Raw genomic sequence first — 15,023 nt, 5'->3', positions numbered from 1 at the left:
GAGCCTGCACCCCCAGCCCAGCACCCACCACCCAGCCCAGCACCCACCGTCCGTCCCGCTGACCACTCACCCACGAGGACCAGGGTGGCCTCGGCACCCTCTGGGATTGTCTCCAGGAGTTGGGGTTTGGGGACCCCGCTCTGTTGTGGACAGAGGGATGGCAGGAATCACTCAGCCAGCCGTGATGGCTGTCCCTCGTTGTCCCCTGTGTATCCTCCATGTCCCCCCCTCTGCCCCTGTGTGTCACCCACCACCCCCTGCAGGTTCCCCTGTATCTGCCCCTCCATCCCCAGCATGTCCCCCTCTGTCCCGTGTCCCTCCTTCTGCTCCCTGAGTGTCCCCCTCCATCTCCTGCCTGTCCCCCACTATTCCTGAGTCTCCCCTCTGTCCCCCAAGTGTCCCCCACTGTTCCCTGTGTGTCCCCCACTGTTCCCTGTGTGTCCCCCTCTGCAGGTGTGTGTGTGTTCACCTGCGTGTGCCAAGGTGTGTGTGCACCCTGTGTGTGTCCCACTCCCAGCCCCCCACCCCAGCGCCCCCCGTGGCCCTGTCCCCCCTCACCTGCTCCTTCCCTGCCATCCTGCTCATCTCCAGGGGCCTCTGCTCCCTCAGGAGGGGCCTCTCCACGTCGGCCCTGGTGGTGCCCGAGCGCTGCACCAGCGCCGGCGGCATCGTCCACACCGACTCGTCCTCGGTGGGGTGGCTGAAAACATGGGGGGGTTGATGTGTCAGACCTCCCCAGTGCCACCAATCCCACCCCCAGACACCCCCAGCCTTGCTGGGACCCCCAAAGTGGGCTGAGGGGCAAAGCTGTCCCACCCTGAGTGTCCCAGAGCCGGGATCCCCCCGGGACCCCCAGGCCTGGCTGTACCTGTGGCGCAGGAGCAGCGTCCTCATCACATCGTCCCTGTCGTGTGGCTTTATCTGCCCCTCGTAGATCAGCTGGTCCAGGAGGATGTGGACGATGGCCGGCAGTGAATTGGCCTCCAGGTTGAGGAGGACAGCCCCTGTGGGGACAGCACTGTCACCATCCGGCCACTGCAGGGTCCTCACCGCCCCCCTGGGGGTCCCAGAGCTGTCCCCACCTTTGCTCAGAGCCCGGCGGATCTCCAGGAGGCTGTGGTAGGTCAGGAAGGAGAGGTGGGGCTGGCTCCAGTCCCCCGATTCCTGGAAATCCTCCTCCAGCTTGAGCCAGTGCCCGGCCTCCATCCAGCACAGGTCCTTGGCGTTGTCCAGGACCAGCTCGTGCAGCTCCACATACCCCTGAAGCCAGAAAAAGGGGGGTCAGGGTGTCCCTGGCCACACTGGGGACCCCCAGGACACTCACAGCGCCCTGGCATCCCCAGGGCTGAGTTGTGGGGTGGCCACATTCCTCCCACCCCCAGAATGGGGGTCCCTGGGGCAGCACCCACCTCATGGGTGCCCTGCTGGGACAGGAGCCTCCTGCTGCCCGTCGCCTCCAGGTCCGCATCGTTCACTGACACAGCTGCAAGTGGAGCCACCAACACGTTAACGGGTCCTGCCCCAGCCCGGACCCCCCTGGGGTCTGCTTGAGGTGCAGACCCATCCCAGCCCTCTGTGGGGTCACCTGGGAGTGTCCCCTTCTCCATCACCCCCTCCCCAGCCCCCTGTGGGGTCACTGGACGTGTCCCCTTCTCCATCACCCCCTCCCCAGCCCCCTGTGGGGTCACTGGACGTGTCCCCTTCTCCATCATCCCCTCCCCAGCCCCGCTGGGCACTCGCTGTTTGTGCCCCCCGTGTTGTCCGAGGTCTCTGGAGGTGCCCCCTCGGCCACCTCGGCCCCCGGGGCAGGGTGACAGCCTGGGGACATCCCCGGGGCCGGGGTGAGGACGGGGCTGTGGCCACCGCCCTGTCACCGGCACAGCCCCAGCACCGAGCACCGCCGCTGGATGGGGACACGGGGACAGCACATCCCCGGCCAGCCCGACCCCCGAGCTGTCCCTGTCCCCGTCCCTGTCCCTGTCCCCGTCCCTGTCCCTGTCCCCGTCCCTGTCCCCGTCCCTGTCCCCGTCCCTGTCCCTGTCCCCGTCCCCGGCCTACCTGCGGCCCCCCCTGCGCTCCCCATGTCCCCGCCGCTCTGTCCCTATAAAGTGGGGAGCGCTCCCGGCGCACCGTAAATCCCGAGCACTTCCTTTGCTGACAGTAAACACCATCGCGGCTCCCGCCCGCCCGCTGTCACCCCGCACTGGGGACAGGCTCACCCCGTCCCCTCCGCCCCGGGCGGGGTCCCCTGGCTGTCCCCAGCCCTGTCACCCTGCGGGGGGCGCTCCGAGGGCCGCATCCCGCCCTGCCGGGGGAAGGATGCTGAGCCCTGGGAGCCGGGATGGGGCGCGTCCCCTGTCACCGTGTCACCGCCAGGGCACGAGCCTGTCCCCGTCCCCGTCCCTGCCCCGCCGCCACCGCCACCGAGCCGCCCGGCGCCAGCCAGCGTTCGGCCGCGAGTGGTTCTTGTCCTCACCCCAAACAAAGGCTTTATTTATCCTCAATCAGTGGGCGATTACGGGCAAGTGGCAGCGGTCACCCCGCGCCCTGCCCTGGCGGCCCGGTGACCGTCACCCCGCCCGGGGGGGACAGCGGGGACAGAACCGGGGGCGGGCAGAGCCATGGAGGGATGGAGGGACGGATGGAGGGATGGATGGATGGATGATGGATGGATGGTGGATGGATGATGGATGGATGATGGATGGATGGATGGATGGATGGATGGATGGATGGATGGATGGATGGATGGAGGGATGGAGGGATGGATGGATGGATGGATGGATGGATGGATGGATGGATGGATGGATGGATGATGGATGGATGATGGATGGATGGATGGATGGATGGATGGATGGATGGATGGATGGATGGATGATGGAGGGATGGATGGATGATGGATGGTGGATGGAGGGATGGATGATGGATGGATGGATGGTGGATGGATGGATGGATGGAGGGTTTGGGGTGTTTTTTGAGGGAGGGGACGCCAGGGCTGCCCTTTGCCCCCTCTGAGGTCACTCACGCTGCCCTTCGCCACGGCTGGGGTGTCCCGGGGGGGCCCCGGCCGAGCGCCTCTTCCCTTCCAGGTCATAAAATCCCCGGCGGCTGGGCAGATACCGACTGCAAAACACACAGCGCGGGCACGGGGCTTCAGCGCCGGGCACTGCGGGCGCCCCCGGCCTCCCCCGGGGCACAGCCCCCGCCCCGGCCTGGGGACTCACCGCAGGGGCTTCATGTCCTCGGCCCTGGCCCTCCAGGCCTGCAGGGGGGAGCCGCTGGCAGCGCCGGGCCCTGCGCGGAACAGGCGGCAGCGTTACCCCGGCCTGGGGCACCTCAGAGGGGACCCCAGCCCCAAACGCCTCGGGCTGGCGGCTCCAAAACAGCCGTGTGGGGTGAGGGGATGCTGTGCGCCCCCAAACTCCCCGAGGACCTCGGCTGTCCCCAAACTCACACTCCCTGTGGCACCCACGGCTGCAGGGCCTCGGCAAAGGGAGTCCCCTGTGGGTGACGCCACCCCGAGGGGGGTGACCCTGCCTGTCCCCGCTCTGAGCGAGCCCCCAGTGCCACGCTGGCACCCAGCAAATGTCTGTGCAACGCGTGCAACACGTCTGTGCAACACATGCAACGGGCCTGGGCCGTGCTGGCGCCTGTGCAGTGAGGTGCCAATGGGCCATGCGTGCCCATGAGAAACTGCAGCCACAAAATGCCTGTGTCCATGCACTGCTGCCCATGCACTGCTGCTGTCTGTGCACTGCTGCCCATGCACCACTGCCCATGCAATGCTGCCCATGCACCACTGCCCATGCAATGCTGCTGTCCGTGCACTGCTGCCCATGCACTGCTGCTGCCCATGCACTGCTGCTGCCCATGCAATGCTGCTGCCCATGCACTGCTGCTGTTCCTGCACCCACGACACTGCTGCCCACACAACGTGTGGCCTTGAGCCACTGGTGGCCCTGCCGTGCTGGCACCCAGCTGGGGCCAGTGTCCCCTGTGGTGCCACTGTCACACATGCAACGCTGTCACCTCTGCGGTGCCTGGGGTGACACCCCTGTCCTGCCACAGCCGTGCAGTGCTGGCACTGCTGCCCATGCAATGCCACAGCCCTGTGCAGCACTGGTGTCCATGCAATGTCACCCTTGTGCAGCACTGGTGTCCATGCAATGTCACCCTTGTCCAGCAATGTCACCCTTTGTGCAGCACTGGTGCCCATGCAATGTCAAACTTGTGCAACAATGTCACCCCTTGCATTGTCCATGCAATGTCACCCTGTGCAGCACTGGTGCCCATGCAATGTCACCCCAGCACTGCTGCCCCATGCAATGTCACCTCCTTACAGCACTGCTGCCCATGCAATGTCACCCTTTACAGCACTGGTGCCCCATGCAGTGCCCCCTCGGCGCCACTCACCGCTCATCTCGCCCAGTGACAGCTGGGAGCTCTTCAGGCCGGGGTCCTCGTAGCCTTCAGGGTCCAGGCTCCTCCTCATGCCCTCCTCGAAGGCCTCCTGCGGGACACAGAGGGGGCTCAGCGGGGTCCGGCCCTGCCGAGGCCGGGGCCGTGCCGGGGCGGGGGCCGGGGGTCCCTACCTGGCCGGGCCCCTCCATTCTCCGGGCTCGGCCCCCGCTGCCGCCTCGGCGGGTCCCGGTGCCACCATAACCCGGCGCTCTGCGGGGCGGCCGCGGGGGAAAGGAGAGAGGACACGTTAGCGGGGAGGGGGCGCGGCTGGGCCCCCCGGGACTGCGCTCTGTCCTGGGGATGGGGCGGGGGCCGTTCCCGCAGCCCCTGCCCGCCCCAGCCGCTCCCCCCGGGCTCGGGGGTCCCCGGGGAGGTCGTGCCCTGCCCTGTCGCCAGCCGGGATGGGAACGGACGTCAGGACGCGGCAGAGTTTCCCACCGGGGCCGTGGCATCGCCCCCCGAGCCCCCCACGGCCACGGACACCGGGCCCTGCGCTGGGGGTCAGTCCGGCCCGGCCCCAGCCCCCAAATGGACCCGGGCCCGGGGACTGGGGTCCCACAGGAGCCTGTCCTGGGTGGGTGGGTGGGGGTCCTGTGTAGACCCCGCACACGTCTGGGGTCCTGCACTGCCCCTTGCACAGTGTGAGGGCCCAGCACAGCCCCCACACACGGGCTGGGGTCTCACACACACAGCCCTGACCCCCCAGCACACGGCCCAGCCCCTGCCAGAGCCGGGGTGGGGGGAGAAGGGGGAAACTGAGGCACAGCTGGACCCACGGGACGCCCCAAACCCGGACGGGGGGAGCACCCCAAAGCCCCCCGGGGTGCAGAGCTGGGGAGGCCCCGCTGCTGCCCTTCCACCAGCCCCCAGATCCTCTGCAGCACCCCCTGTGACCCCCCCCCAGTGTCCCCTGCCCCCCCCCGCCCCCCCGGAGCTGCCCCAGGGCTGCACCGCGGGACATCCGCCAGGGGGCGCCCTACCCCGCCCTCCGCCCCCCCCCCCCCAATTTCCCCCCCCGGGGCAGCCCCGAGGGGTCCCGGGGGTCTGGACCCCCCTCCCGAGACCCCCTCACCGTGACCCCCCCCGCCCAGCCCAAAGCCTCTGGGGAGGGGTCTCATGGCCCGGGACCCCCAAAGCCGCTGTTCCGGCCCCCCCCGGGCACCCCCAGAGTTTGGGGGGCCGAGGGGCTCCTGGTCCCCCCCAGCCCGGCCCGGGGACCCCACGGGGGGCTCGGGGTCAAGGTCAGGGCACGGCGGGGCTTTGGGGGGGTCCGGCCCCCCCAGATCTCACCAGGGCGCTGCAGGAGCTCCCTCCCGGCCGGGGGAGGCGGGGGCCGGGCCGGGGGTCCCGGACACCCCTGGGGATCCCCGGGGGGCCGCTCGGGATCCCCCGCGGGGCGCGGGCGCGGCGGCGGAGCCGCGGGATGGACGGCGAGCCTCTGACTCGGCCGTGTCCTTCCTGCCCCGCCTGGCCCCGGGACGGCGGCCCCCGGCCCCAGCCCGGCCTGCCCGGCCCCCCCGGCCCCCGGCCCGGCCTGCCCGGCCCCCCCGGCCCCCCCAGCCCCGCCGGCGGCTCTTGCATCACCCGGGCTGTGCCCCGCTGATAACGCCCCGCACCGGGCGGGCGGCGCCCCCCGCCCTGCCCTGCCCTGCCCTGCCCTGCCCCGCAGCGCCCCGGGACGGGCACAGGGACCCCCGGGGGCTGCGGGACCTGCGGGGAGGCCAGAGGGACCCCCGAGGGCAGCCCTGGGCCACCCGCGCTGCGCGGAGCCCCCAGAGCCCCGCAGAGCCCGCACAGCCCCGCACGGAGCCTGCAGAGCCCCGCACAGCCCGCACAGAACCCACAGAGCCCGCAGAGCCCGCACAGCCCCGCACAGCCCCGCACGGAGCCTGCAGAGCCTGCAGAGCCCGCACAGCCCCGCACAGCCCCGCACAGCCCCGCACAGAACCCACAGAGCCCGCACAGCCCCGCACAGCCTGTACAGAGCCCCGCACAGCCTCTCAGAGCTCGTACAGAGCCCGCACAGAACCCCCAGAGCCCACAGAGCCCCACACAGAACCCATAGAGCCCCGCACATCCCCGCACAGAGCCTGCAGAGCCCCGCACAGCCTCTCAGAGCCCTTCAGAGCTCGTACAGAGCCCGCACAGCCCCGCACGGAGCCCGCACAGCCCGCACAGAGCCCCGCACAGTCCATACATCCCAGAGCCCTACAGTTCCCTATAGAGCCCACACATCCCAGAGCAGCCAGGAGTGGCTGGGGTCGCTCCCGCAGTGGGTACAACCACCGCGGTTCTCTATGGAGTCCATACATCCCAAAACCCTGCAGCTCCCTATGGAGTCCATACACCCCACGCCATCCGTGCAGCCCGGCTGGGATCTCCCGTCCAGCAGGTGCCCAGCACGGCTCAGCATGGAGCCCATACATCCACAACCACCTGGTGGTTCCCTATGGAGCCCATACATCCCACACAGCACGGCTGGCGCCTGTCTGATGGCTCCCTATGGACTCCAAACATCCCACACCAGACACACAGCACAGCTGGGACCCCTCTGGTGGTTCCTATGGATTCCATACATCCTATACCAAACATACAGCACTGTGGGACCCCTCTGGTTGTTCCCATGGACTCCATACATCCCACACCATCCACACAACACAGCCAGGACCCCTCTGATGGCTCCCTATGGACTCCATACATCTCACAGCACGGTGGGACCCCTCTGGTGATTCCCATGGACTCCATACATCCCACACCACCCATACAGCAGGATGGGACCCCTCTGGTAGATCCTATGGACTCCAAACATCCCACACCACCCACACAACACAACCGGGACCCCTCTAACGGTTCCTATGGACTCCATACATCCCACACCAGACACACAGCACAGCTGGCACCCCTCTGGTGGTTCCCATGGTCTCCATACATCCCATACCTTCCACACAACACAACCGGGACCCCTCTGGTAGATCCTATGGACTCCAAACATCCCACACCACCCACACAGCCCTATGGGACCCCTCTCTCTGCCCGTGCCCCCCCGGCTCCCTGTGGAGCCCGTTCCCCCCATCCCACAGCCCCTCCCACCCACCGCCCCTCTCTGACACCCCCAGGGACACCCCAGGGTGCCCCCCCAGCCCCGCCATCCCCCCGCCCACCCTTTCCTCCCCCATCCCCGCCCGGGAACCCCCCGGGGTGACCCCAGACCTACCCGGGGTGGCTGTGCCGGCCCTGCCCGCGCTGTGCCTGCGCCTGGCGGGGCTGTGACACTCCAATGCCTGAGTCACCCTCACCTCCCTAATCTTGCCCCCCCCGGGCTCACCCTGTGCCCCCCCCACCCGGGGCCCCCCGTAAAAACAAGGTTTATCGGGGTGCAACATCTGCGGGTGCGGAGCTGGCCCAGCCCCGCCTGTGTCCCGCTGTCCCCCTGTCCCTCGCCCTGCCCGGGGCTCCAGGACCCGCTCCCGCTGCCCCCCCTCTTGTTTACCCCCGGGTTTCCCTGCAGGGAATCCCCGGGATCCCCCCGGGTTGTCCCCCCGCCCCTCCTTTCCGAGGGGTTGGGGTGTTTTCTTAAAAAAAAAAAAAAAAAAAAAAAAAAAAGGGGGTTCCTGGGGAGGTTCCCCTGGAGGAGGCGAGGGGGGGGACAGGGATGGGGTGTCCATAGGGTTGGGGTCACTGGGGGGGCCTGGAGAGGGGTGGGATGGTTTGGAGGAGGGTGAGGGGTGCTGGAGGTGTGTTAGTGCTCAGGGGTGAGTGTGAGGGGTGCACACCTCTGTGTGTGTGTTTGTGCACATCTGCAGAGCTGTGCTCACACCCGTGGGCACACCAGCCTGTCTCTGCATCTACAGCCTTCCCAAAAGGATCTCAGCCCCCAGTGAGGGGTGCTGGAGGTGTGTTAGTGCTCAGGTGTGAGTGTGAGGGGTGCACACCCCTCTGTGTGTGTGTGTGTGTGTGTGTGTGTTTGTGCACGTCTGCAGAGCTGTGCTCACACCCATGGGCACACCAGCCTGTCTCTGCATTTACTGCCTTCCCAAAAGGATCTCGGCCCCCAAAATCCCCAAATCCCAGGGCAAGGGTGAGGTGGGTGAGCCTTGCACAGACACACCTGAGCACACACACCTGAGCACACACCTGTGCTCACACACACACCTGAGCACACACACACCTGTGCTCACACACACACACCTGTGCGCACACACACACACACACACACCTGTGCACACTCACACACCTGAACACACACACCTGTGCACACTCACAATCCCACACCATCCCATCCCTGGGGACCTGCACAGCACTGAGGTGACACAGCGCCGTCCCCACCGTGCCAGGCCAGTCCCCATCCAGGTTGGGGACACGTTGGGGACCTGGGGACAGTCACAGCGGGGCGGTGCTGCCTCTGGGTGTCCCGATAAGGGTCCCCGGCCTTATCTGGGGCTGCCAAGGGCTCCCCTCCCTGCAGGGCCGGGGGGGTTTTGGGGGTCCCACCTGTGTCCCCGCTGGTTCTCCTGGGCAGGGACAGGGACAGGGGGGTGTGTGACACCCCGGTGGGCACAGGGAGGGGGGACACGTCCCCATGGGGGGGTCTCTGTGTTCTGGGGGTGGCTCTGATTTATCTGGGGGCTCTGGAGGTTTGTGTGTCCCCCCCCCCTCCCCGTTCCCAATTTCTGTGTTACAACAACGGGGAAACTGAGGCACGGTGAAAAAAGGGGTGGGGGGGCAGTCAGTGAAGGGGGTCCCTCGCCCCCCCCAGACCCCGCGGGGGGGGGGGTCGGTGATGTTCAGCCCCCCCCCAAAACAAAGCAGGGGGTGGCGATTTGAGCCTGGAGTGGTCAAACCCCCCCCCCCCCAAAAAAAAATAAACCCCGGGGGCTTTACCCACAGGATCCCCCTCCCCACAGTGTCACAGTGTCGGGAATGACAAGTGGGGACCCCCCCGGGGGGACTCCGGCCCTCCCCCACCCCCCGCAGAGGAGATTTGGGGTTCGGGGGCGGGGAGAGCATCCCTTTGGGGGGGGGGCGGCGCAGGGCCCGTGGCGCGGGCACCGAGAGCGAATCCCCAAATCCCCAAATCCCCAAACCCGCTCCGTGCGGGGGGTCGGGGCCGGGCCGGGGGGTCTCCAGGGGGGGAGAGGGGCCTCGCCCGCGGCCGCAGCGCCCGGGCCGCTGGATGGAAGCGAGCTGGGTGCCGGCTGCCATGGCTCTGGGGCTCTCCGGCAAGAAAGCCTCCTCCAGGAACATCGCCGTGGAGAGGAAAAACCTCATCACCGTCTGCAGGTCAGCGCCTGGAAACGGGGACGGGGAGAACCCCGAAATTGGGGGTAGGGGGAGGTGGGGGGAGAGGGAGAAGCGACCACCGGCGGGGGGATGGAGGGTTTGGGGGGCGGGGAGGGGAGGGGGAGGAGGGTTGGGGGGTTCATCCCCCCCGCCGCCCCCTTCTCGCCCCTCCTGGGGGGTTTGTTGTTGCTGCAGTCGCGTTTTGAGGGGGGGGAAATTCAGATTTGAGGGGGGAGGAGAAGGATGGGGATGCGGGAATGGGGGGGGGGCGGGATGCGGGCGGTGGGGCCGGGACTGCGGGGCCGGGGGGGGCTCCGGGGGGTTTCGGGGGGTTCTGGGGGGGCTGTGGGGATCTAAAGGGGGTGGGGGGGGGTCGCCAAGGGGGGACGGGGGGGCTGGGGACACGGTGACAACATGGGGGGGGCACTGCCGGGTGTGGGGCCGCCGGGGATGGCGGGGGGATAACGGGGGGTCTGGGGGGGGCTGGGGGGGCTGGGGGCACCGGGGGGCGGGGGGGGGATGGGGCTGGGGACCCCCGTGCGGGCGGGGGCCCAGGAAGTGACGTCAGGGCCCCGGAGCGGCGGGGATGGGGATGAAGGATGGAGGATGAGCGTTGTCATGGAGACTCCGGGCTGGACCGGGCTGGGGGGGCTGGACCGGGCTGGGGGGCAGGAACGGGGGGCAGGGACGGGCCGGGGGGGCCCCGGGGGCTCCTGCGGGGTGTGGGGGGGCGGTGACACCCCCGGGGCGCTGCTGAGGGGCTGCTGGTGCTGGAATGATGGAGCCTGGCCCAGGCTGGGGGGATGCGGGAGGTACCAGGGCCTGGGCAAACAGGCAGGGACCCCCAGGGCCTCATGTTTGGGGTCTGGGGACCCCCAGGGCCTCGTGTTTGGGGTCTGGGAACCCCCAGGGCCTCATGTTTGGGGTCTGGGGGACCCCCAGGGCCTCATGTTTGGGGTCTGGGGGACCCCCAGGGCTCCTCACAGGGCATCTCCAGACCCCACTGTCATAACCTGGATCTCCTTTATGTGGCACGGGGCATTTAAAGACCCCCCTGTCACCACACGGAGACCCCCTGGATCTCCCCCAGGATGTCCCCAGCCCTCCCTGCTGTGCCCTGAGGCGCCTCCAGACCCCAATACCAGCATGAGACACCCTCCAGCTGCTGTCCTGGGGACCCCCCCAGGCAGCTGTGACCCCCAGACCCCACAGAGGGGGGTCTCCCCAGGCAGACAAACACCTGCCTCGTCCCCTCGGGCTGGGTGTCCTCGGTGTCACTGTGCCCCGAGCACGAGCGGCGGGCGGAAGGGGAAACCATCACCGCCCGCGCACGGCCGGGGAGGAAAGGGGCCTTTGTTCGCCCTTCCTGGCCACTTGCACAGCGGGGAGCAGCGGCCTCCCCTCGGGGTCCCTGGGGGACGTGGGGACAGGGGGGGTCACCGAGGCACAGCCCCGCCCGACGCCCTTTTCCCGCTGCCGGGAGCGGGAGCCAACAGCTGGAAAAGTGCTTTGCTCCGGGATAAATCCTGTCCTGGGCCGGGGCTGGGGGTGTGTGTCCCCTCCCCGCTGTGACATCCATCTCCTGGCAGGTTCTCGGTGAAGACCCTCCTGGAGAAATACACGGCGGATCCCATCGACGACTCCTCCGAGGAGTTTGTGAACTTTGCTGCCATCCTCGAGCAGATCCTCAGCCACCGATTCAAAGGTAACGGCGGCCCCGAGGCTGTCCCTGTCCCCAGCCCTGTCCCTGTCCCTGTCCCTGTCCCCGGCCCTGTCCCTGTCCCCGGCCCCGTGTCCCAGGCTGGACAGGGATGGACACACCAGCCCCGGGGAGTGTCCAGCTCTGGTGAGGGGCTCTGCCTGCCCTGAGCACAGCCCGTGGTGCCCCCCAGGCCCCGTCAGCTGGTTCAGCTCCGATGGGCAGCGCGGCTTTTGGGATTACATCCGCCTGGCCTGCAGCAAGGTCCCCAACAACTGCGTCAGCAGCATCGAGAACATGGAGAACATCAGCACCTCGAGGGCCAAGGTCAGGAAGGCACCGGTCCTGTCCCTGTCCCTGTCCCTGTCCCTGTCCCTGTCCCTGTCCCTGTCCCCATCCCCATTTCTGTGCCTGCCCCTGTTTCCATTCACTCCACCCTTATCCTGGTACATGGACCCATCTACATTCCCATCCCATCCCATCCCATCATATCCCATCCCATCCCATCCATCCCATCCCCACTGCTCTGTGCCCCTTCCCCCTGCCCTCCTGCAGCTCCACATCTCAGGGCCCCACAGGACACGGCAGCAGCTGTGGGTCCCCAGGGCACCAAAAGCCACTCCTGTGTGGGGACCTGCAGCTGCTGGTGCTGGGGGTGGGTGGGAGTTTGGGGGGCTCCCTGTGGCAGCCCCATCCTCAAGACTGCCCGGGGCCCCCCAGGGCCGGGCCTGGATCCGTGTGGCTCTGATGGAGAAGAGAATGTCCGAGTACATCTCCACGGCCCTGAGGGACACTCGGACCACCAGGTGAGCAGCCCCAGCCCTGCCAGCCACGGCCACACCTGCACCAAGGGGGTGTGGGTGTGCTGGGGGGGGTTTAGGGTGCCAGGGTGGGGTTCAGGGTGCCAGGGTGGGTTTTGGGGTGCCGGGGGGGCACATCCAGCCGTGTGTTTCCCCCACAGGAGGTTTTATGATGACGGGGCCATCATGCTGCGGGAGGAGTCCACGGTGCTCACGGGGATGCTCATTGGGCTCAGCGCCATCGACTTCAGGTGGGGACAGGGGACACAGTGGGGGGGACAGGTGACACAGTGGTGGGGACAGGTGACACAGTGGGGGGGACAGGTGACACAGTGGGGGACACAGGCCCCAGCTGACAACCTTGGGGTTCCACTCCTGACCTTCCACTCCTTCTCCACCACCTCTGCTCAGCTTCTGCCTGAAGGGAGAGGTGATGGACGGCAAAACGCCCGTGGTCATTGACTACACGCCCTACCTGAAGTTCACGCAGAGGTAGGAGCTGGGCTGCCCTCCCTGGGGTGGGGACATCCCTGTCTGTCCCCCAGCACCACAGTGGGGCTCCCTGAGCCCCTGCTGAGCCCCCACACCCCCCCAGCTACGACTACCTGAGTGAGGAGGAGGAGAGGGGCAGCGTGGAGAGCAGCACGAGCGAGGACAGCTCACCTGAGCACCCCTACCTGCCCCTGGTCACCGACGAGGACAGCTGGTACAACAAGTGGCGCAAGATGGAGCAGAAATTCCGCATTGTTTATGCCCAAAAGGTACTGGGAGCCAGGATGGGGCTCAGCTGGGTATCAATTTGATATCAATTTGGTATCAACTTCTCCAGGATGCTCCAGCTTGGAGCATCCCCCTCTCTGCATCCCCACTCCCACAGCCCAGGGGTACCCCCAGCCCTTCATCCCACTGCTGGGGTGACTCAGCCCCGTCCTTGTCACCCTGGATGGCCCTGGGGACACTGGGGGTGGTGGCAGCGGGGCACCACTGACGGTGGCCTCACTCAGGGGTACCTGGAGGAGCTGGTGAGGCTGAGGGAGTCGCAGCTGAAGGACCTGGAGGCGGAGAACAAGCGGCTGAAGCTGCGGCTGGAGGAGGTGATGGTGCAGAACCAGCTGGAGAAGAGGGAGCTGGAGGGAGTCATCCTGGAGCTGCAGGAGCAGCTGTGAGTGGGGGACTCACTGGCTCTGGAGGGCTCGGGGGGCTGGGGGTCCCTGGAGGGTCCCTGGGGGGTCCCCAATGCCCCACACACGTCGGGGGTGTCACCTGGCAGGTCCAGGTGCTGATAGCACCCACCTTTGCTGCAGGACGGGGCTGATCCCCTGCGAGAACCCCCAGCTGGCCCAGCTCTCCAAGGAGATGGTGACACCCCTGGTCAACCAGTGGCCCTCCCTGGGGACCCTCAATGGCAACGAGAGCGGCTCGGACAGCAAACTCTACAGGAGGTAACTCACAGCGGGGACAGAGACCTGCCAGGGCGCCCTGCCCCACCCCGGGGGGACACACGGGAGGGGCTCAGGGCTGTGGCAGCCCCGGGGGGCTCAGGGCTGTCCCTCTGCAGGCACAGCTTCGTGAGCACCGACCAGCTCTCGGCCGAGAACAGCCTCAGCTCCGACTCCCAGCGCCTGGGCGAGGGCAAGCGCGAAGGGGAGCCCTGGGGGCCCTTGGGTAAGACCCCTCCCCACCCAGCACAGGGTGTCCCCGGGGCTCAGCACATCTCCCCACGTGCACCCGGGGGTCCAGAGCCACCACAGCCCCCTCCTCGTGGTTGGGATGCTGCCCCCCCCCCCCCAGCAGTGCAGGGACACCCAGATTCCCCCCAGAGGTGGTCCCTGTCCCCCCGGGGGTGGCAGGGCTGGGACAGGCGGCCGGACCCCCCCCTGACGCCGCTCTCTGCCCGCAGGGAAGGACCCCACGCCCTCCATGCTGGGGCTCTGCGGCTCCCTGGCCTCCCTGCCCAGCTGCAAGTCCCTGGCCAGCCTCAAGTCCAACGAGTGCCTGGTGAGCGACAGCACGGAAGGCAGCCCGACCCGCAGCCCCAGCTGAGACCCCCGGCGGGGCAGGACTGAGCTCGGCCCCCCCTCGCCACCCCGGGACCAAGGAGGGACTCGCCAACCCGCCGGGGGAGGCCGGGGACGGGCATCCCCCTCCCCATCCCGAGACCCCCAGCCCGGCCGAGCCTGGAGGCGGCTGAGACACGGACCCGTTGGGATGGGGGGCGCAGGGCCGGGAGCCGGGCACGGGGAATGGACTGTGCCACGGTGGGGGGACAGTGACAGGGACAGCGGCGGGGGAGCGAGGGGGGGTCGGGGCCAGGCCCCTGCCAGGGTGGGGGTCCGGTGTGACCCCACTGTCCACCCTGCCCAGCCCTTGGCTGTGCCTGCCCGGCCCCCCCCCAGCTCCCCTGCACTCTGGGGATCTGCCTGTGCCCCCTCGCAGCAGGGGGAGGACTCTTCTTCCCCATCCTCCCCTGGGTTTTGGGTTGTTTTGGGTGATTTTGGTTTTTATTTCAGCCCCATCTGCCTTGTTGGAGCAAAAGGAATCAATAAACGCAGCGAGCAGAGCTGGCCTGGCCCCCCCTCCCCAGCTGGGGACAGACCCCTTGTCCCCCCTGCCACAAGGTCCTGGCCCAGGCTGGGGGGGGTCCAGAGAGCCTCCCCCAGCCCCTTGGGCAGGGACAGCACCTTTGGGCCACAGCAGGGCACCAAGGGTGCAGGACAGGGGTCCTGGGGTCCCCTAACCCCCAGCAGGGACCCTGTGGGTGACAATACTGTGACAACAGGGCCGTG

The 15,023-nt window shown here is 68.0% G+C and overlaps 2 protein-coding genes across 7 annotated transcripts in view; one reads left to right on the top strand and one right to left on the bottom strand.

Moving 5' to 3' along the window:
* The window catches only part of SLC4A1 (solute carrier family 4 member 1 (Diego blood group)), a 15,919-nt gene extending 8,160 nt beyond the window's left edge, over window positions 1-7,759 (bottom strand). Inside the window, exons 1-9 of one of the 5 annotated variants that reach the window (XM_083877435.1) lie at window positions 7,669-7,759; window positions 4,411-4,504; window positions 3,222-3,291; window positions 3,023-3,120; window positions 1,410-1,483; window positions 1,083-1,260; window positions 869-1,004; window positions 559-700; window positions 71-140 (exon numbers count right to left, since the gene is read on the bottom strand). In XM_083877435.1, coding sequence (XP_083733561.1) covers window positions 71-140; window positions 559-700; window positions 869-1,004; window positions 1,083-1,260; window positions 1,410-1,483; window positions 3,023-3,120; window positions 3,222-3,291; window positions 4,411-4,489 — 847 coding nt within the window. In that variant the 5' untranslated portion in view covers window positions 4,490-4,504; window positions 7,669-7,759. Of the gene's footprint in view, window positions 1-70; window positions 141-558; window positions 701-868; window positions 1,005-1,082; window positions 1,261-1,409; window positions 1,484-2,058; window positions 2,187-3,022; window positions 3,121-3,221; window positions 3,292-4,410; window positions 4,508-4,589; window positions 4,669-7,668 lie in introns of those variants that run through there. The other 4 variants (XM_083877434.1, XM_083877437.1, XM_083877436.1 and 1 more) reach the window with 4 other exon arrangements.
* Window positions 7,760-9,494: 1,735 nt separating this feature from the next.
* RUNDC3A (RUN domain containing 3A) lies at window positions 9,495-14,795 on the top strand. 2 transcript variants are annotated; one of them, XM_083877368.1, is made up of 11 exons: window positions 9,495-9,738; window positions 11,328-11,443; window positions 11,631-11,764; window positions 12,158-12,243; window positions 12,399-12,488; window positions 12,649-12,729; window positions 12,833-12,998; window positions 13,242-13,399; window positions 13,542-13,679; window positions 13,796-13,902; window positions 14,138-14,795. In XM_083877368.1, the coding sequence occupies exons 1-11, from the start codon at window positions 9,632-9,634 to the stop codon at window positions 14,278-14,280; spliced, it is 1,326 nt and encodes a 441-aa protein (XP_083733494.1). In that variant the 5' UTR covers window positions 9,495-9,631; the 3' UTR covers window positions 14,281-14,795. The 2 variants fall into 2 exon arrangements, with proteins under 2 accessions (XP_083733494.1, XP_083733495.1); XM_083877369.1 differs by lacking the exon at window positions 13,796-13,902.
* Window positions 14,796-15,023: the final 228 nt, after the last annotated feature.

The sequence above is a fragment of the Zosterops lateralis genome (genome assembly GCF_965231275.1).
Source record: "Zosterops lateralis genome assembly, chromosome: 24".
Taxonomy (NCBI): domain Eukaryota; kingdom Metazoa; phylum Chordata; class Aves; order Passeriformes; family Zosteropidae; genus Zosterops; species Zosterops lateralis.
Note: the sequence above shows the minus strand (reverse complement) of the source record. Positions and strands in the feature narration are given on the sequence as shown.